The sequence below is a fragment of the Panulirus ornatus genome, chromosome 56, assembly GCF_036320965.1.
Source record: "Panulirus ornatus isolate Po-2019 chromosome 56, ASM3632096v1, whole genome shotgun sequence".
NCBI lineage: Eukaryota > Metazoa > Arthropoda > Malacostraca > Decapoda > Palinuridae > Panulirus > Panulirus ornatus.
This window is the reverse complement of record NC_092279.1, coordinates 32,370,783-32,392,712: the sequence shown is the minus strand read 5'-3', so window position 1 is coordinate 32,392,712 and position 21,930 is coordinate 32,370,783. Positions and strand designations below refer to the sequence as shown.

Below are 21,930 nucleotides of genomic sequence, written 5' to 3'. Positions count from 1 at the left end.
ACATGTATACCCTCTTAGTCATCTTCTCTATCTGTCCAGACCATTTCAGCACACCCTCTGCACCTTTTTCACGGATACTCTTCTACCAACACTACTTTTTTTTACCCTATCATTTCTTATTCAATCAGCCCTCCTCACACCACATAGTGTCCTCAAACATTTTATTTTCAAGACATACAACCTCTTCCATACTTTTTCTTTTTTATCTAGAAAGCATGCCTCATATCCACACAACCATGTCAAGAATACTATACCATCAAACATACCCATCTAAGCTCTTAGAGACATTGACCTCTTTCTACACACATCTCAATGCATCCAAGACCTTAGCCACCTCATCCACTTGCTATGGTTCCATACACTGCCATATCCACTACCATGCATCTAAATCACTTCACTTCCTCAAGTTTCTCTCCACTTAAATTCAAACACCTTCCAATTGCTCTCATCTGTACAAAAAACATGATAACCCTAATTGTATTCTCAAGTTTCTCCTCTCACACACTCTCCTAAACTCAGATATACCAAATTCTGCAGTTTCTCACTTTAATCTGCCACCACTTGTGTATCAGCAGCAAACAGCAACTAACTCACCTTCCAGGCCATCTCCAGCCCCAACAGAGTGCAGATCTGCCCCTCTCAGCAAGACTCTCAATCATCTCCTAAACCACCCCATCCAAAAACACATTAAACAGCCACAGTAACATCAAACATCCCTGCTGCAGACCCACCATCACACAGAACCACTCATGCTCCTATCTTCCAACTCACCCAAATGCCTTACTCTCATGTTAAGAACTTCTCACTTCCAGTAGCTTTCCTTCCTCACCACACATTTGTAACACCTTCCACGAGGTATCTTTATCAACTCTATTATATAATTTCTTCAGGTTCATAAATGCCAAATACAAATCCTTTAGTTTATTTAAGAATTTCTCACAAATTTGAAAAAGTAAACACCTGATCCACACATCCTCTACCATTCCTGAAGCCACATTGCTACTCCCCAATCTGATACTCTGTGCAAGCCTCTGTATCACTTCCACAACCCAATCATCAAACATCTGCCACCTTATCATATAACAGTAGCACATTCAACAGTCCCACAAAATATTCATTCTATCTCCATTTCACTTCTTCCTTTCCTGTTACCACTTCCCTAACTGATCCATTCATTGATACTCCCATTTGTTATCTTGATCTCCTACCATCTCCTACCAAAACATTTTCCTACTCTCCCTGAAGTTTGCAATTCAACACAGCAGATAATGTGGGATTGAACCTAACACAATTTAGGGACGCATGATGATATCATTAAGAACAGTTACAAACATCAATCAGTATAAGAATGTGTGACTACTGGAAAAGCAGCAGAGACCTTAAATACCATTTAGCTCAGAGATGATCCATACACCCAGATGTAAAAATCATCAAAACAGTGGCATGTTTTGACAAAACGAGATAAACATTTAACATCTGATGATCATAAATGATGATTGAATCTTTAAGAACTAACAAATAAAGGGTCAAAGGAAGAATTAGTGTTTACAGCACACAGGCAGGTCCAGTCTCGATTGGATATCAGGACAAGTTCTCTGATAGATAAAATGTAAGTGAGGGGTGTGGTTTAACAACTGCTTGCAATTACTAATTGTTAGCACATTAGTTTCAATGGTCTCACATACATGTGACTTGCTGTGGAGAGACAGTCTACAGTTCTGACTATGAGAAATGGGAGGTGTAATAACAGAAGCAAGCACAACGGAGAAAACAAATGTATAATAAAGAAAGTATAGACTAAAGGACACTGAAAAAAGATGGAGTATACAAAGACAGATATAACTCTGCAAAAAGCCAATCAAAAGTATAACAAATGCATTATAGGTAATAATGAATTATATTTTTCAAAATTAGTAAAAATTAACATTCCCAAATCAGAATATCTTTTCAAAGGTAAAAATCAGCATTTATTTATTACAACCATAATTGACATTTACTTAAAAATACTCAACATTTAGTAAATAAAGCTTTATGAAAGGCAATACATTACATCAACTAGTCTCATTCCATCATTGACAAAAATCTTTATAAACTCCACATAACTAATGTAAACCAACCTGGTATGTCAATATCCCACTGAGTTCCCAGATAGAAGATAAGGCCATCTGTTTCTCTGGTGCGCACCAACATAGACACATCAGCATGGGTTCTATACGTGCTGTGGTCTACCTCAGGGATCACTACTGTCACCAGACTGTCCGTAATGTCTTCATTCCCAAATGTAGTGGGAGTAAAACCTATGTAAAAGAAATCTACTTAATACTTAATAGTGGAAGAGGTGTTGAAACAAATTATGAGTGGAAAATCCCATTTTAATGAGGACAGAGCTCATCTATGACAAAATTTTCAAATGAGGACATACCTCATCTGACATATAATCTTTGATTCTACAAAGCCTTTAAAAAGTTCTGAAGAAAAGAAGATGGTACGGAATTTGTTTTCTAATTGGAGAAAATATATAAGCATTACTGGCAACTGGATACAAATCTATACCTTGGTAAACAATGATATTCTTAGATTTGTAAAGATTACTTTACGATCAAAATATACTCACAATGATAAATGGAACTCAAAATATTCTCCATTAAAGGTTTAAAAGCTATATGCAGTTACTTCCATACTGTATGTATGACAAATTTATTCATACATTAATATGAAGAAAGTAGCTTTGTTTTATAAAATCTTATGATAATGTTCCAGAAATTAACAGAAAGCATTAAATTGCAAACAAAAAATTTTGTTCTATAATCCTGCTATACTTAATCCACATCAACTTCATCCATAGTTCAATGAGTATTCATCTGGTATGCTTTCCTTTGTTCCTCAAAAACATGAACATATAAAAAACTCTACACTGATTCCTAATGCAGACTTGTGCAGTTGGATATATTATTCTTTGAAAGAAAGTGGAACCTCTATTCTATTTATAAAAATTTTCATTTACATGAAGACTGGAATGGTATAACATGGTTAAAACACTGCATTTTGTAATGAATTAAAATATAACAACTATGATTTTTTCTAATCATCTAAATACTTCAAATTCAACCAATAAATACAGCTGGAACGCTATGTGGCAGTCTAAAATGATACTAGGTATGGTTCCTTTGAACCAAACATCTCATCTGCAATGAGTAGATCAGTCATTAGAACTTTTACCAAATCTTTAAGCAAATCTATGAGAAAAAATCATGCTAGCAAGCAATGAGAATGGACTCTGTGCTACCACATCCTACATGAAAAAACCTTCATCACAGATGAGAATGATTACAAAGCCAACTGATATTAGTACTGAAGCAAGATGCTTTTTTCTACAAGTACATGATACAATTATGGTAAGCATGTTAAGGGATAATCCTTTAAAAATGAACCAATTATTTGCCATGAAAAAGTGTCACTTGAGAAATTAAAATATTTCACAGAAGAAACAATTATTCATCAAGACTCAGAGGTGATGTATGTATATCCCAGGTGACAATGAAGAAAGAAAACTATGCATGTATCACTTTGTCAAAGAAAGCAACTCATTTTACCCTGAATGAGGAAAAATATTTGTTTCTCTAGATGGTCAACATACAGCATATGGAATGATTTAATAAGCACCATATATACATCAAAGAGTCACTGAATATTTCACTTCAAATCCAAGACTGACATCATTTATGCCTTCTTAATTAATAAAAACGTTTATGTACTTTTCTCTTTGAATCATCTGTGTGCCTTTTTACGTTTGCAACACTAATCTATGAATTTCTAATCTTCCCACTTCCAAAAAAAAGCCTTAAAAAGACTCAATTATCTGCTGCTGTCTGAGTATCTCTCTACTTAAGAGGATAAGAACTAGGGAGTGGAAATCTTCTCTCTCTCCATTATCACTTTCTAAATGTGCAAGCAGAGGGACCAAAGAGATTTTTGTCCCACTATGATTCAGTTATCTGTTCTAGATGCTAACTCTCTAAGATAAGAAAAGGCTAGCAAGTATGTACAGTATATTCATATGAATATATATTCCAAATCTTTCTTTTCTTTTCTTTCAAACTATTCGCCATTTCCCGCATTAGCGAGGTAGCATTAAGAACAGAGAACTGGGCCTTTGAGGGAATATCCTCACCTGGCCCCCTTCTCTGTTCCTTCTTTTGGAAAATTAAAAAAAAAAAAATAATGAGAGGGGAGGATTTCCAGCCCAACGCTCCCTCCCCTTTTAGCCGCCTTCTACAACACGCAGGGAATACGTGGGAAGTATTCTTTCTCCCCTATCCCCAGGGATAAAATTCCAAATATACAACATAAATCTGTTATACCTCTCTGCTGTTTCTTATCTTCCGAGGTTGAACCAAGAAAAGACAGCTGAGCCACAGAAGGAAAATTCTCTCTTAGCTTTGTCTTCTGTTCCAAAGTAATAATACAGGAAGGGAAGATTTCCAATCCCAATTCAATCACATTCTATGATATGCAATAAATACACATGTGTAACTGTTTTCTTTCTGTCATATGCTCAAAAATAAGATTTTTATCAATTTATTCATAATCATCAATTTCTATGAAAGAGTCTTGGTTTTACTAAGGATCTTCCTAAAGGCCTTACTGCTTCCAGTAGCTGGGAAATGTAGACTCCTTTGGAGAGAGAGTAGTCCTATGAAAAGACTGTACACCCAGTGATATAGCCTCGACAAAGGTGACTTTTAATTCACAGTGTAACCTAAAGCAGGCCGATAACACTGCCTGCATGAGGTTAAGAGTAAATTGTCACCTTTGGTGAGGCTGTGTCGCTGGGAGTGCAGTCTCATTAAAGAACTTCACATTCCAAGAGAGTCAGTACTTTCCTACTACTTGCAAATATACTTTACTCTTAAAAAAACCCTACTTCTAATATCTTTCCTCCCACATCATACATTCATTGCACCTTCTGGAAAGCATCTCTATGAACCCTATCAAGTCATTTCACCAGATGCATATGTGCCACATCCAAATCTTTCTCCAAGTAATTTTCCTACAGATTTCCCAAAATGAACATAGTGTCCTCCACCACCTTAGGACTAAGGCCATATTTTGTCTCCCCTGTCTGATGGTCTGGGTTGCCATCATCCTCACAATCACCAGCTTCCCATAGAACTTATTAGGTATACTCAACAAACTTATATCCCAGTAATTTGAACATATGCTTTTATCCCTTTGCTTTTCTAAAATGGCACTAATAAGGCATCCTACCAGTCCTCTGGCACCTCATCTTCAGGGATACATACAATGAAAATTCTAACGAAACAGTCAAAAACACTATCATCCCTTTTCTTAAGAAAATCAATCTCCTCCATTCCAGCCACTTAGCCATACTCCATCTTCCATTATAAGTGTCAAATGTGTCTTGCATATGTAGCACACCTATAAATGAATAAAGACAAAATATGGATAGTTAAAGACTGCATCCATCATGTGATTAGCGAACCCAGAATAACACGTTTGGCAGCACTGGTGCGTATGAGGTGGTTATTTCAAGGTTGTTGCATTATTCCAAATAATTCATTAGAGGAAATATTTTTTCTGTAGCCTGTGATAAACATTCATCCAGATATATCTGATGGTTACCGTTAAAATGTTAAGAATGTTTTCTATTCGTCTAAATAGGATTTCTTCTTTCACTTTTTTACTGTTCATATAAACTGAGCATTCAGTACACAGGTTTATATTTATGGCAATAATCAGCAATGCAAGGAATTACTTTCTAAGCTATATAACCTCACCAGTCAATATTAGTTACCTACATTGTTACCTTCTACAGATCTATGGAACAAACAAAAACATGCACTGTACAAATAAAACTGGCACATAATTCAATGCACTATTACTTTATACATAAACAATGAAATTTAAAGCTTAGGCAAGTGCAGTGAAGACCTACAAAGTGATGCTTCCCATGTTGCTCCTCCTACAAAAATTAAAAAAAAGGAAACATAAGTAAAAAATCAGTTTTGAAGTAAATAAGACTTTTTTCTGTAACTGAACAATGTGTAAAGACATATGCCAATGAACTTTCAGGGATAAGGCAGCACAGAATCCCATTAAACAGGATGTCAAACTACCAAACAAAATTCTGACTCCTTGAAACATGCATCCTACTGTGGGCTAACTTAACAAGACTGAGTTATCTGATTTCTCCAATCTGGAAATATTCTGCCTTTGTTAATTAAGAGTTAACCACAGTGGTAGCTTAACATGCTACAGATGGCAGATGAGCCGGCTATTCAGTCAGAAATGTCAGCACAAGTAACAATGGGGAATGGGTGGCCATGCAGTTGTCTTCAGTATATAATATGGTCAAGAACTGGAGATATCTCTTGAGCATTATTATGGTCAAGAACTGAAAGAGGTCTCTTGAACTCTAAGACAATCTATGTACTCAAAAAGGAGCAACATAAACACATACCCATAATTACAAAGGACATCACACAATGGGGGGGTAGACACTATTTGCACTGCTCTTCAAGGAAAGAGGTCCATATATACCAAAGAAAAAATTAAACACAAAATGTACACCTTTCGAGTCTGGTACTTAGAATTACAAAAAGATATGATATATATTTTTTTTTTTTTTTTTTTTTATACTTTGTCGCTGTCTCCCGCGTTTGCGAGGTAGCGCAAGGAAACAGACGAAAGAAATGGCCCAACCCCCCCCCCATACACATGTACATACACTCGTCCACACACGCAAATATACATACCTACACAGCTTTCCATGGTTTACCCCAGACGCTTCACATGCCCTGCTTCAATCCACTGACATCACGTCAACCCCTGTATACCACATGACTCCAATTCACTCTATTTCTTGCCCTCCTTTCACCCTCCTGCATGTTCAGGCCCCGATCACACAAAATCCTTTTCACTCCATCCTTCCACCTCCAATTTGGTCTCCCTCTTCTCCTCGTTCCCTCCACCTCCGACACATATATCCTCTTGGTCAATCTCTCCTCACTCATTCTCTCCATGTGCCCAAACCACCTCAAAACACCCTCTTCTGCTCTCTCAACCACGCTCTCTTTATTTCCACACATCTCTCTCACCCTCACGTTACTTACTCGATCAAACCACCTCACACCACACATTGTCCTCAAACATCTCATTTCCAGCACATCCATCCTCCTGCGCACATCTCTATCCATAGCCCACGCCTCGCAACCATACAACATTGTTGGAACCACTATTCCCTCAAACATACCCATTTTTGCTTTCCGAGATAATGTTCTCGACTTCCACACATTTTTCAAGGCTCCCAAAATTTTCGCCCCCTCCCCCACCCTATGATCCACTTCCGCTTCCATGGTTCCATCCGCTGACAGATCCACTCCCAGATATCTAAAACACTTCACTTCCTCCAGTTTTTCTCCATTCAAACTCACCTCCCAATTGACTTGACCCTCACCCCTACTGTACCTAATAATATATATATATATTAGAAGAGTGAATGTTGGGGTGAAGAGGGTGGTGAGAGTAAGTGAGCTTGGGAAGGAGACTTGTGTGAGGAAGTACCAGGAGAGACTGAGTACAGAATGGAAAAAAGTGAGAACAATGGAAGTAAGGGGAGTCGGGGAGGAATGGGATGTATTTAGGGAATCACTGATGGATTGCGCAAAAGATGCTTGTGGCATGAGAAGAGTGGGAGGTGGGTTGATTAGAAAGGGTAGTGAGTGGTGGGATGAAGAAGTAAGAGTATTAGTGAAAGAGAAGAGAGAGGCATTTGGACGATTTTTGCAGGGAAAAAATGAAATTGAGTGGGAGACGTATAAAAGAAAGAGACAGGAGGTCAAGAGAAAGGTGCAAGAGGTGAAAAAAAGGGCAAATGAGAGTTGGGGTGAGAGAGTATCATTAAATTTTAGGGAGAATAAAAAGATGTTCTGGAAGGAGGTAAATAAAGTGCGTAAGACAAGGGAGCAAATGGGAACTTCAGTGAAGGGCGCAAATGGGGAGGTGATAACAAGTAGTGGTGATGTGAAAAGGAGATGGAGTGAGTATTTTGAAGGTTTGTTGAATGTGTTTGATGATAGAGTGGCAGATATAGGGTGTTTTGGTCGAGGTGGTGTGCAAAGTGCGAGGGTAAGGGAAAATGATTTGGTAAACAGAGAAGAGGTAGTAAAAGCTTTGCGGAAGATGAAAGCCGGCAAGGCAGCAGGTTTGGATGGTATTGCAGTGGAATTTATTAAAAAAGGGGGTGACTGTATGGTTGACTGGTTGGTAAGGTTATTTAATGTATGTATGACTCATGGTGAGGTGCCTGAGGATTGGCGGAATGCGTGCATAGTGCCATTGTACAAAGGCAAAGGGGATAAGAGTGAGTGCTCAAATTACAGAGGTATAAGTTTGTTGAGTATTCCTGGCAAATTATATGGGAGGGTATTGATTGAGAGGGTGAAGGCATGTACAGAGCATCAGATTGGGGAAGAGCAGTGTGGTTTCAGAAGTGGTAGAGGATGTGTGGATCAGGTGTTTGCTTTGAAGAATGTATGTGAGAAATACTTAGAAAAGCAAATGGATTTGTATGTAGCATTTATGGATCTGGAGAAGGCATATGATAGAGTTGATAGAGATGCTCTGTGGAAGCTATTAAGAATATATGATGTGGGAGGCAAGTTGTTAGAAGCAGTGAAAAGTTTTTATCGAGTATGTAAGGCATGTGTACGTGTAGGAAGAGAGGAAAGTGATTGGTTCTCAGTGAACGTAGGTTTGCGGCAGGGGTGTGTGATGTCTCCATGGTTGTTTAATTTGTTTATGGATGGGGTTGTTAGGGAGGTGAATGCAAGAGTTTTGGAAAGAGGGGCAAGTATGAAGTCTGTTGGGGATGAGAGAGCTTGGGAAGTGAGTCAGTTGTTGTTTGCTGATGATACAGCGCTGGTGGCTGATTCATGTGAGAAACTGCAGAAGCTGGTGACTGAGTTTGGTAAAGTGTATGAAAGAAGAAAATTAAAAGTAAATGTGAATAAGAGCAAGGTTATTAGGTACAGTAGGGTTGTGGGTCAAGTCAATTGGGAGGTGAGTTTGAATGGAGAAAAACTGGAGGAAGTGAAGTGTTTTAGATATCTGGGAGTGGATCTGGCAGCGGATGGAAACATGGAAGCGGAAGTGGATCATAGTGTGGGGGAGGGGTCGAAAATTCTGGGAGCCTTGAAGAATGTGTGGAAGTTGAGAACATTATCTCGGAAAGCAAAAATGGGTATGTTTGAAGGAATAGTGGTTCCAACAATGTTGTATGGTTGCGAGGTGTGGACTATGGATAGAGTTGTGCGCAGGAGGATGGATGTGCTGGAAATGAGATGTTTGAGGACAATGTGTGGTGTGAGGTGGTTTGATCGAGTAAGTAATGTAAGGGTAAGAGAGATGTGTGGAAATAAAAAGAGCGTGGTTGAGAGAGCAGAAGAGGGTGTTTTGAAATGGTTTGGTCACATGGAGAGAATGAGTGAGGAAAGATTGACCAAGAGGATATATGTGTCGGAGGTGGAGGGAACGAGGAGAAGAGGGAGACCAAATTGGAGGTGGAAAGATGGAGTGAAAAAGATTTTGTGTGATCGGGGCCTGAACATGCAGGAGGGTGAAAGGAGGGCAAGGAATAGAGTGAATTGGAGAGATGTGGTATACCGGGGTTGACGTGCTGTCAGTGGATTGAATCAAGGCATGTGAAGCGTCTGGGGTAAACCATGGAGAGCTGTGTAGGTATGTATATTTGTGTGTGTGGACGTATGTATATACATGTGTATGGGGGTGGGTTGGGCCATTTCTTTCGTCTGTTTCCTTGCGCTACCTCGGAAACGCGGGAGACAGCGACAAAGCAAAAAAAAAAAAATATATATATATATATATATATATATATATATATATATATATATATATATATATATATATATATATATATATATATATTCTTTTTTCTTTTAGACTATTCGCCATTTCCCGCATTAGCGAGGTAGCATTAAGAACAGAGGACTGGGCCTTTTTTGGAATATCCTCACCTGGCCCCCTCTGTTCCTTCTTTTGGAAAATTAAAAAAAAACGAGAGGGGAGGATTTCCAGCCCCCCGCTCCCTCCCCTTTTAGTCGCCTTCTACGACACGCAGGGAATACGTGGGAAGTTTTCTTAATCCCCTATCCCCAGGGATAATATATATATATATATATATATATATATGTATATATATATATATATTTTATTTATTTATTTTATTTTGCTTTGTCACTGTCTCCCGCGTTAGCAAGGTAGCGCAAGGAAAAAGACGAAAGAATGTCCCAACCAACCCACATACACATGTATAATCATACACGTCCACATACGCAAATAAACATACCTATACATCTCAATGTAAACATATATATACACACACACACATATACATATATACACATGTACATAATTCATACTGTCTGCTTTTATCTATTCCCATCGCCACACATGGAATAAACATCCCCTCTCCCCTCATGTGTGCGAGGTAGCGCTAGGAAAAGACAACAAAGGCCCGATTCGTTCACACTCAGTCTCTAGCTGTCATGTAATAATGCACTGAAACCACAACTCCCTTTCCACATCCAGGCCCCACAGAACTCTCCATGGTTTAACCCAGACGCTTCACATGCCCTGGTTCAATCCACTGACAGCATGTCGACCCCGGTATAGCACATTGTTCCAATTCACTCTATTCCTTGCACGCCTTTCACCCTCCTGCATGTTCAGGCCCCGATCACTCAAAATCTTTTTCACTCCATCTTTCCACCTCCAATTTGGTCTCCCACTTCTCCTCGTTCCCTTCACTTCTGACACATATATCCTCTTGGTCAATCTTTCCTCACTCATTCTCTCCATGTGACCAAACCATTTCAAAACACCCTCTTCTGCTCTCTCAACCACACTCTTTTTATTTCCACACATCTCTCTTACCCTTACATTACTTACTCGATCAAACCACCTCACACCACATATTGTCCTCAAACATCTCATTTCCAGCACATCCACCCTCCTGCGCACAACTCTATCCATAGCCTACACCTCGCAACCATACAACATTGTTGGAACCACTATTCCTTCAAACATACCCATTTTTACTTTGAGAGATAATGTTCTCGACTTCCAAACATTCTTCAAGGCTCCCAGAATTTTCGCCCCCTCCCCCACCCTATGATTCACTTCCACTTCCATGGTTCCATCTGCTGCCAAATCCGCTCCCAGATATCTAAAAACTTCACTTCCTCCAGTTTTTCTCCATTCAAACTTACCTCCCAATTGACTTAACCCTTAACTCTACTGTGGTTTGGGAATGTCTTGGAAGTAAAGTCAGGGGTTACTGAGAGGACAAGAGCAAGGGAAGGAGTAGCACTACTCCTGAAACTGGAGTGGTAGGAGTATGTGATAGAGTGTAAGAAAGTAAACTCTACGATTGACATGGGGAAAACTGAAAGTGGATGGAGAGAGATGGGTGATTATTGGTGCATATGCACCTGGGCAGGAGAAGAAAGATCATGAGAGGCAAGTGTTTTGGGAGCAGCTGAATGAGTGTGTTAGTGGTTTTGATGCACGAGACCGGGTTACAGTGATGGGTGATTTCAATGCAAAGGTTGAGTAATGTGGCAGTTGAGGGAATAATTGGTGTACATGGGGTGTTCAGTGTTGTAAATCGAAATGGTGAAGAGTTTGTAAATTCATGTGCTGAAAAAGGACTGGTGATTGGGAATACCTGGTTTAAAAAGAGAGATATACATAACTATATGTATGTAAGTAGGAGAGATGGCCAGAGAGTGTTATTGGATTACGTGTCAATTGATAAGCATGCAAAAGAGAGACTTTTGGATGTTAATGTGCTGAGAGGTGCAACTGGAGGGATGTCTGATCATTATCTTGTGGAGGTGAAGGTGAAGATTTGTAGAGGTTTTCAGAAAAGAAGAGAGAATGTTGGGGTAAAGAGAATGGTGAGAGTAAGTGAGCTTGGGAAGGAGACTTGTGTGAGGAAGTACCAGGAGAGACTGAGTACAGAATGGAAAAAGGTGAGAACAAAGGAGGTAAGGGGAGTGGGAGAGGAATGAGATGCATTTAGGGAAGCAGTGATGGCTTGCGCAAATGCTTGTGGCATGAGAAGCGTGGGAGGTGGGTAGATTAGAAAGGGTAGTGAGTGGTGGGATGAAGAAGTAAGATTATTAGTGAAAGAGAAGAGACAGGCATTTGGACGATTTTTGCAGGGAAATAATGCAAATGACTGGGAGATGTATAAAAGAAAGAGGCAGGAGGTCTAGAGAAAGGTGCAAGAGGTGAAAAAGAGGGCAAATGAGAGTTGGGGTGAGAGAGTATCATTAAATTTTAGGGAGAATAAAAAGATGTTTTGGAAGGAGGTAAATAAAGTGCGTAAGACAAGGGAACAAATGGGAACCTCAGTGAAGGGGTATAATGGGGAGGTGATAACAAGTAGTGGTGATGTGAGAAGGTGGAGTGAGTATTTTGAAGTTTTGTTGAATGTGTTTGATGATAGAGTGGCAGACATAGGGTGTTTTGGTCGAGGTGGTGTGCAAAGTGAGAGGGTTAGGGAAAATGATTTGGTAAACAGAGAAGAGGTAGTAAAAGCTTTGCGGAAGATGAAAGCCGGCAAGGCAGCAGGTTTGGATGGTATTGCAGTGGAATTTATAAAAAAAAGGGGGTGACTGTGTTGTTGACTGCTTGGTAAGGTTATCTAATGTATGTATGACTCATGGTAAGGTGCCTGAGGATTGGCGGAATGCTTGCATAGTGCCATTGTACAAAGGCAAAGGGGACAAAGGTGAGTGCTCAAATTACAGAGGTATAAGTTTGTTGAGTATTCCTGGTAAATTATATGGGAGGATATTGAGTGAGAGGGTGAAGGCATGTACAGAGCATCAGATTGGGGAAGAGCAGTGTGGTTTCAGAAGTGGTAGAGGATGTGTGGATCAGGTGTTTGCTTTGAGGAATGTATGTGAGAAATACTTAGAAAAGCAAATGGATTTGTATGTAGCATTTATGGATCTGGAGAAGGCATATGATAGAGTTGATAGAAATGCTCTTCGGAAGGTATTGAGAATATAAGGTGTGAGAGGCAAGTTGTTGGAAGCAGTGAAAAGTTTTTATCGAGGATGTGTACGTGTACGAGGATGTGTACGTGTAGGAAGAGAGGAGAGTGATTGGTTCTCAGTGAATGTAGGTTTGCGGCAGGGGTGTGTGATGTCTCCATGGTTGTTTAATTTGTTTATGGATGGGTTTGTTAGGGAGGTAAATGCAAGAGTTTTGGAAAGAGGGGCAAGTATGAAGTCTGTTGGGGATGAGAGAGCTTGGGGAGTGAGTCAGTTATTGTTTGCTGATGATACAGCGCTGGTGGCTGATTCATGTGAGAAACTGCAGAAGCTGGTGACTGAGTTTGGTAAAGTGTGTGAAAGAAGAAAGTTAAGAGTAAATGTGAATAAGAGCAAGGTTATTAGGTACAGTAGGGTTGAGGGTCAAGTCAATTGGGAGGTAAGTTTGAATGGAGAAAAACTGGAGGAAGTAAAGTGTTTTAGATATCTGGGAGTGGATCTGGCAGCGGATGGAACCATGGAAGCGGAAGTGGATCATAGGGTGGGGGAGGGGGCGAAAATCCTGGGAGCCTTGAAGAATGTGTGGAAGTCGAGAACATTATCTCGAAAAGCAAAAATGGGTATGTTTGAAGGAATAGTGGTTCCAACAATGTTGTATGGTTGCGAGGCGTGGGCTATGGATAGAGTTGTGCGCAGGAGGATGGATGTGCTGGAAATGAGATGTCTGAGGACAATGTGTGGTGTGAGGTGGTTTGATCGAGTAAGTAACGTAAGGGTAAGAGAGGTGTGAAAATAAAAAGAGCGTGGTTGAGAGTGCAGAAGAGGGTGTTTTGAAATGGTTTGGGCACATGGAAAGAATGAGTGAGGAAAGATTGACCAAGAGGATATATGTGTCGGAGGTGGAGGGAACGAGGAGATGCGGGAGACCAAACTGGAGGTGGAAAGATGGAGTGAAAAAGATTTTGTGTGATCGGGGCCTGACCATGCAGGAGGGTGAAAGGAGGGCAAGGAATAGAGTGAATTGGATCGATGTGGTATACCGGGGTTGACGTGCTGTCAGTGGATTGAATCAGGGCATGTGAAGCGTATGGGGTAAACCATGGAAAGCTGTGTAGGTATGTATATTTGCGTGTGTGGACGTATGTATATACATGTGTATGGGGGTGGGTTGGGCCATTTCTTTCGTCTGTTTCCTTGCACTACCTCGCAAACGCGGGAGACAGCGACAAAGAAAAAAAAATATATAAATATATTAAGAATATATGTTGTGGGAAGCAAGTTGTTAGAAGCAGTGAAAAGTTTTTATCAAGGATGTAAGGCATGTGTACGTGTAGGAAGAGAGGAAAGTGATTGGTTCTCAGTGAATGTAGGTTTGCGGCAGGGGTGTGTGATGTCTCCATGGTTGTTTAATTTGTTTATGGATGGGGTTGTTAGGGAGGTGAATGCGAGAGTTTTGGAAAGAGGGGCAAGTATGAAGTCTGTTGTGGATGAGAGAGCTTGGGAAGTGAGTCAGTTGTTGTTCGCTGATGATACAGCGCTGGTGGCTGATTCATGTGAGAAACTGCAGAAGCTGGTGGCTGAGTTTGGTAAAGTGTGTGAAAGAAGAAAGTTAAGAGTAAATGTGAATAAGAGCAAGGTTATTAGGTACAGTAGGGTTGAGGGTCAAGTCAATTGGGAGGTAAGTTTGAATGGAGAAAAACTGGAGGAAGTAAAGTGTTTTAGATATCTGGGAGTGGATCTGGCAGCGAATGGAAACATGGTAGCGGAAGTGGATCATAGGGTGGGGGAGGGGACGAAAATCCTGGGAGCCCTGAAGAATGTGTGGAAGTCGAGAACATTATCTCGGTAAGGAAAAATGGGTATGTTTGAAGGAATAGTGGTTCCAACAATGTTGTATGGTTGCGAGGCGTGGGCTATGGATAGAGTTGTGCGCAGGAGGGTGGATGTGCTGGAAATGAGATGTTTGAGGACAATGTGTGGTGTGATTTGTTTGATCGAGTAAGTAATGTAAGGGTAAGAGAGATGTGTGGAAATAAAAAGAGTGTGGATGAGAGAGCAGAAGAGGGTGTTTTGAAATGGTTTGGGCACATGGAGAGAATGAGTGAGGAAAGATTGACCAAGAGGATATATGTGTCGGAGGTGGAGGGAACGAGGAGAAGTGGGAGACCAAATTGGAGGTGGAAAGATGGAGTGAAAAAGATTTTGTGTGATCGGGGCCTGAACATGCAGGAGGGTGAAAGGAGGGCAAGGAATAGAGTGAACTGGATCGATGTGGTATACCAGGGGTTGACGTGCTGTCAGTGGATTGAATCAGGGCATGTGAAGCATGTGGGGTAAACCATGGAAAGCTGTGTAGGTATGTATATTTGCGTGAGTGGACGTGTATGTATATACATGTGTATGTGGGTGGGTTGGGCCATTTCTTTCGTCTGTTTTCTTGCGATACCTCGCAAACGCGAGAGACAGCGACAAAGCAAAAAAAAAAAAAAATGTATATATCCGGGGGATAGGGAAGAAAGAATACTTACCACGTATTCCCTGCGTGTCGTAGAAGGCAACTAAAAGGGGAGGGAGCGGGGGCTGCAAATCCTCCCCTCTCATTATTTTTTTTTAATTTTCCAAAAGAGGGAACAGAGAAGGGGGCCAGGTGAGGATATCCCCTCAAAGGCCCAGTCCTCTGTTCTTAACGCTACCTCGCTAACACGGGAAATGGCAAATAGTTTGAAATAAAGAAAAAGAAAGAATATATATATATATATATATATATATATATATATATATATATATATATATATATATATTATCCCTGGGGATAGGGGAGAAAGAATACTTCCCACGTATTCCCTGCGTGTCGTAGAAGGCGACTAAAAGGGGAGGGAGCGGGGGGCTGGAAATCCTCCCCTCTCATTTTTTTTTTTTTTTAATTTTCCAAAAGAAGGAACAGAGAATTGGGCCAGGTGAGGGTATTCCCTCAAGGCCCAGTCCTCTGTTCTTAACGCTACCTCGCTAATGCGGGAAATGGCGAATAGTTTGAAAGAAAGAAAGAAAGAATATATATATATATATATATATATATATATCTTTCTTTCTTTCTTTCAAACTATTCGCCATTTCCCGCATTAGCGAGGTAGCGTTAAGAACAGAGGACTGGTCCTTTGAGGGAATACCCTCACCTGGCCCAATTCTCTGTTCCTTCTTTTGGAAAATTAAAAAAAAAAACGAGAGGGGAGGATTTCCAGCCCCCCGCTCCCTCCCCTTTTAGTCGCCTTCTACGACACGCAGGGAATACGTGGGAAGTATTCTTTCTCCCCTATCCCCAGATATATATATATACATATATGGTTTGTCGCCGTCTCCTGCGTTAGCAAGGTAGCGCAAGGAAACAGACGAAAGAAATGGCCCAACCCACCCACATACACATGTATATATATACACATCCACACACGCACATATACATACCAATACATCTCAATGTATACATATATATATACACACACAGACATATACATATATACACATGTACATAATTCATACTGTCTGCCTTTATTCATTTCCATCGCCATCCCGCCACACATGAAATAACAACCCCCTCCCCCCTCATGTGCGCGAGGTAGTGCTAGAAAAACACAACAAAGGCCATATTCTTTCGCACTCAGTCTCTAACTGTCATGTAATAATGCACGGAAAGCACAGCTCCTTTTCCACATCCAGGCCCCAAAGAATTTTCCATGCTTTACTCTAGACGCTTCACATGCCCTGGTTCAATCCACTGACAGCACGTCTACCCCGGTATACCACATCGTTCCAATTCACTCTATTCCTTGCACGCCTTTCACCCTTCTGCATGTTCAGGCCCCAATCACTCAAAATCTTTTTCCCTCCATCTTTCCACCTCCAATTTGGTCTCCCACTTCTCCTTGTTCCCTCCACCTCTGATACATATATCCTCTTGGTCAATCTTTCCTCACTCATTCTCTCTATGTGACCAAACCATTTCAAAACACCCTCTTCTGCTCTCTGAACCACATGCTTTTTATTACCACACGGCAAACCACCTCACACCACATATTGTCTTCAAACATCTCATTTCCAGCACATCCACCCTACTCCACACAACTGTATTTATAGCCCATGCCTCGCAACCATACAACATTGTTGGAACCACTATTCCTTCAAACATACCCATTTCTGCTTTCCGAGATAATGCTCTCGCCTTCCACACATTCTTCAACGCTCCCAGAACTTTCGCTTCCTCCCACCCTATGATTCACTTCTGCTTCCATGCTTCTGTGACAGAGCTGATAGAGATGCTCTGTGGAAGGTATTAAGAATATATGGTGTGGGAAGCAACTTGTTAGAAGCAGTTAAAACTTTTTATCGAGGATGCAAGGCATGTGTATGTGCAGGAAGAAAGGAAAGTGACTGGTTCTCAGTGAATGTTGGTTTGTGGCAGGGGTGTGTGATGTCTCCATGGTTGTTTGATTTGTTTATGGATGGGGTTGTTAGGGAGGTAAATGCAAGAGTTTTGGAAAGAGGGGAAAGTATGCAGTCTATTGTGAATGAGAGAGCTTGGGAAGTGAGTCAGTTGTTGTTCGCTGATGATACAGCGCTGGTGGCTGATTCAGGTGAGAAACAGTAGAAGCTGGTGACTGAGTTTGGTAAAGTGTGTGAAAGAAGATAGCTGAGAGTAAATGTGAATAAGAGCAAGGTCATTAGGTACAGTAGGGTTGAGGGACAAGTAAATTGGGAGGTAAGTTTGAATGGAGAAAAACTGGAGGAAGTGAAGTGTTTTAGATATCTGGGAGTGGATATATGAGGGGGGAGGGGGTTGTTATTCCATGTGTGGCGAGGTGGCGATGGGAATAAATAAAGGCAGAAAGTATGAATTATGTACATGTGTATATATGTATATGTCTGTGTGTGTATATATATATATGTGTATATTGAGATGTATAGGTATGTATATTTGCGTGTGTGGAATTGTATGTATATACATGTGTATGTGGGTGGGTTGGGCCATTCTTTCGTCTGTTTCCTTGCGCTACCTCGCTAACGCGGGAAACAGCGACGGCAAAAAAAAAATAAAATATATATATATATATATATATATATATATATATATATATATATATATATATATATATATATATATATATATTTCTTTTTTTTTTTTGCTTTGTCGGTGTCTCCCGCATTTGCGAGGTAGCGCAAGGAAACAGACGAAAGAAATGGCCCAACCCACCCCCATACAAATGTATATAGATACGTCCACACACGCAAATATACATACCTACACAGCTTTCCATGGTTTACCCCAGACGCTTCACATGCCCTGATTCAATCCACGGTTAGCATGTCAACCCTGGTATACCACATCGATCCAATTCACTCTATTCCTTGCCCTCCTTTCACCCTCCTGCATGTTCAGGCCCCAATCACACAAAATCTTTTTCACTCCATCTTTCCACCTCCAATTTGGTCTCCCACTTCTCCTCGTTCCCTCCACCTCCGACACATATATCCTCTTGGTCAATCTTTCCTCACTCATTCTCTCCATGTGCCCAAACCATTTCAAAACACCCTCTTCTGCTCTCTCAACCACGCTCTTTTTATTTCCACACATCTCTCTTACCCTTACGTTACTTACTTGATCAAACAAATCACACCACACATTGTCCTCAAACATCTCATTTCCAGTACATCCATCCTCCTGCACACAACTCTATCCATAGCCCACGCCTCGCAACCATAAAACATTGTTGGAACCACTATTCCTTCAAACATACCCATTTTTGCTTTCCGAGATAATGTTCTCGACTTCCAAACATTCTTCAAGGCTCCCAGAATTTTCGCCAACAATGTGTGGTGTGAGGTGGTTTGATCGAGTAAGTAACGTCAGGGTAAGAGAGATGTGTGGAAATAAAAAGAGCGTGGTTGAGAGAGCAGAAGAGGGAGTTTTGAAATGGTTTGGGGACATGCAGAGAATGAGTGAGGAAAGATTGACCAAGAGGATATATGTGTCGGAGGTGGAGGGAACGAGAAGTGGGAGACCAAATTGGAGGTGGAAAGATGGAGTGAAAAAGATTTTGTGTGATCGGGGCCTGAACATGCAGGAGGGTCAAAGGAAGGCAAGGAATAGAGTGAATTGGATCGATGTCGTATACCGGGGTTGACGTGCTGTCAGTGGATTGAATCAGGGCATGTGAAGCGTCTGTGGTAAACCATGGAAGCATGTGTGGACGTATATATACATATGTTTGAAGACAATATGTGGTGTGAGTTGGTTTGATCGAGTAAGTAACGTAAGGGTAAGAGAGATGTGTGGAAAAAATAAAAAGAGCGTGGTTGAGAGAGCAGAAGAGGGTGTTTTGAAATGGTTTGGGCATATGCAGAGAATGAGTGAGGAAAGATTGACCAAGAGGATACATGTGTCGGAGGTAGAGGGAACGAGGAGAAGTGGGAGATTAAATTGGAGGTGGAAAGATGGAGTGAAAAAGATTTTGTGTGATCGGGACCTGAACATGCAGGAGGGTGAAAGGAGGGCAAGGAATAGAGTGAATTGGATCGATGTGGTATACCGGGGTTGACATGCTGTCAGTGGATTGAATCAGGGCATGTGAAGCGTCTGGGGTAAACCATGGAAAGCTTTTTTGGTATGTACATTTGCGTGTGTGGACGTATGTATATACACTTCCTCCAGTTTTGCTCCATTCAAACTTACCTCCCAATTGACTTGACCCTCAACCCTACTGTACCTAATAACCTTGCTCTTATTCACATTTACTCTTAACTTTCTTCTGTGGAAGGTATTAAGAATATATGGTGTGGGAGGCAAGTTGTTAGAAGCAGTGAAATGTTTTTATCAAGGATGTAAGGCATGTGTACGTGTAGGCAGAGAGGAAAGTGATTGGTTCTCAGTGAATGTAGGTTTGCGGCAGGGGTGTGTGATGTCTCCATGGTTTTTTAATTTGTTTATGGATGGGGTTGTTAGGGAGGTGAATGCAAGAGTTTTGGAAAGAGGGGCAAGTATGAAGTCTGTTGGGGATGAGAGAGCTTGGGAAGTGAGTCAGTTGTTGTTCGCTGATGATACAGCGCTGGTGGCTGATTCATGTGAGAAACTGCAGAAGCTGGTGACTGAGTTTGGTAAAGTGTGTGAAAGAAGAAAGTTAAGAGTAAATGTGAATAAGAGCAAGGTTATTAGGTACAGTAGGGTTGAGGGTCAAGTCAATTGGGAGGTGAGTTTGAATGGAGAAAAACTGGAGGAAGTGAAGTGTTTTAGATATCTGGGAGTGGATCTGGCAGCGGATGGAACCATGGAAGTGGAAGTGGATCATAGGGTGGGGGAGGGGGCGAAAATTCTGGGAGCCTTGAAGAATGTGTGGAAGTCGAGAACATTATCTCGGAAAGCAAAAATGGGTATGTTTGAAGGAATAGTGGTTCCAACAATGTTGTATGGTTGCGAGGCATGGGCTATGGATAGAGTTGTGCGCAGGAGGATGGATGTGCTGGAAATGAGATGTCTGAGGACAATGTGTGGTGTGAGGTGGTTTGATCGAGTAAGTAACATAAGGGTAAGAGAGATGTGTGGAAATAAAAAGAGCGTGGTTGAGAGAGCAGAAGAGGGTGTTTTGAAATGGTTTGGGCACATGGAGAGAATGAGTGAGGAAAGATTGACCAAGAGGATATATGTGTCGGAGGTGGAGGGAACGAGGAGAAGAGGGAGACCAAATTGGAGGTGGAAAGATGGAGTGAAAAAGATTTTGTGTGATCAGGGCCTGAACATGCAGGAGGGTGAAAGGAGGGCAAGGAATAGGGTGAATTGGAGCGAGGTGGTATACCGGGGTTGACGTGCTGTCAGTGAATCAAGGCATGTGAAGCGTCTGGGGTAAACCATGGAAAGCTGTGTAGGTATGTATATTTGCGTGTGTGGACGTATGTATATACATGTGTATGGGGGTGGTTTGGGCCATTTTCGCTACCTCGCAAACGCAGGAGACAGCAAAAAAAAAAAAAAATATATATATATACAGCTGTGGTTTCAGTGCATTATACATGACAGCTAGAGACTGAGTGTGAATGAAAGTGGCCTTTGTTGTCTTTTCCTAGCACTACCTCGCGCAGATGCGGGGGGGGGTTGTCATTTCATGTTTGGCGGGGTGGCGACAGGAATGAATAAGGGCAGACAGTATGAATCATGTACCTGTGTATATATGTATATGTCTGTGTGTGTACATGTATGTATACATTGAGATGTATGGGTATGTATACGTGCGTGTGTGGACGTGTATGTATATATTTGTGTATGTGGGTGGGTTGGGTCATTCTTTCGTCTGTTTCCTTGTGTTACCTCGCTGACGTGGGAGACAGCGACAAAGCAAAACAATAATAATAATAATAATAATATATATATATATATATAGGGGAGAAAGAAAACTTCACACGCATTCCTCACGTGTCATAGAAGGCGACCTTTCTAAAAGGGGAAATAGAAGAAGGAGTCACGCGATGAGTGCTCATCCTCCTCGAAGGCTCAGATTAGGGTGTCTAAATGTGTGTGGATGTAACCAAAATGAGAAAAAAGCAGAGATAGGTAGTATGTTTGAGGAAAGGAACCTGGATGTTTTGGCTCTGACTGAAATGAAGCTCAAGGGTAAAGGGGAAGAGTGGTTTGGGAATGTTTTGGGAGTAAAGTCAGGGGTTGGTGAGAAGACAAGAACAAGGGAAGGAGTAGCACTACTCCTGAAACAGGAGTGGTGGGAGTATGTGATAGAGTGTAAGAAAGTAAACTCTAGATTAATATGGGTAAAACTGAAAGTGGATGGAT

The 21,930-nt window shown here is 41.1% G+C and overlaps 1 protein-coding gene across 2 annotated transcripts in view; it reads right to left on the bottom strand.

The window, feature by feature from the left end:
- The window catches only part of crb (cell polarity complex component crumbs), a 642,968-nt gene that overhangs the window by 124,976 nt on the left and 496,062 nt on the right, over nucleotides 1–21,930 (bottom strand). For both annotated transcript variants that reach the window (XM_071694202.1, XM_071694201.1), the window contains exon 25: nucleotides 2,118–2,297. In XM_071694202.1, the coding sequence (XP_071550303.1) occupies nucleotides 2,118–2,297 (180 nt within the window). The remainder of the gene's footprint in view (nucleotides 1–2,117; nucleotides 2,298–21,930) is intronic.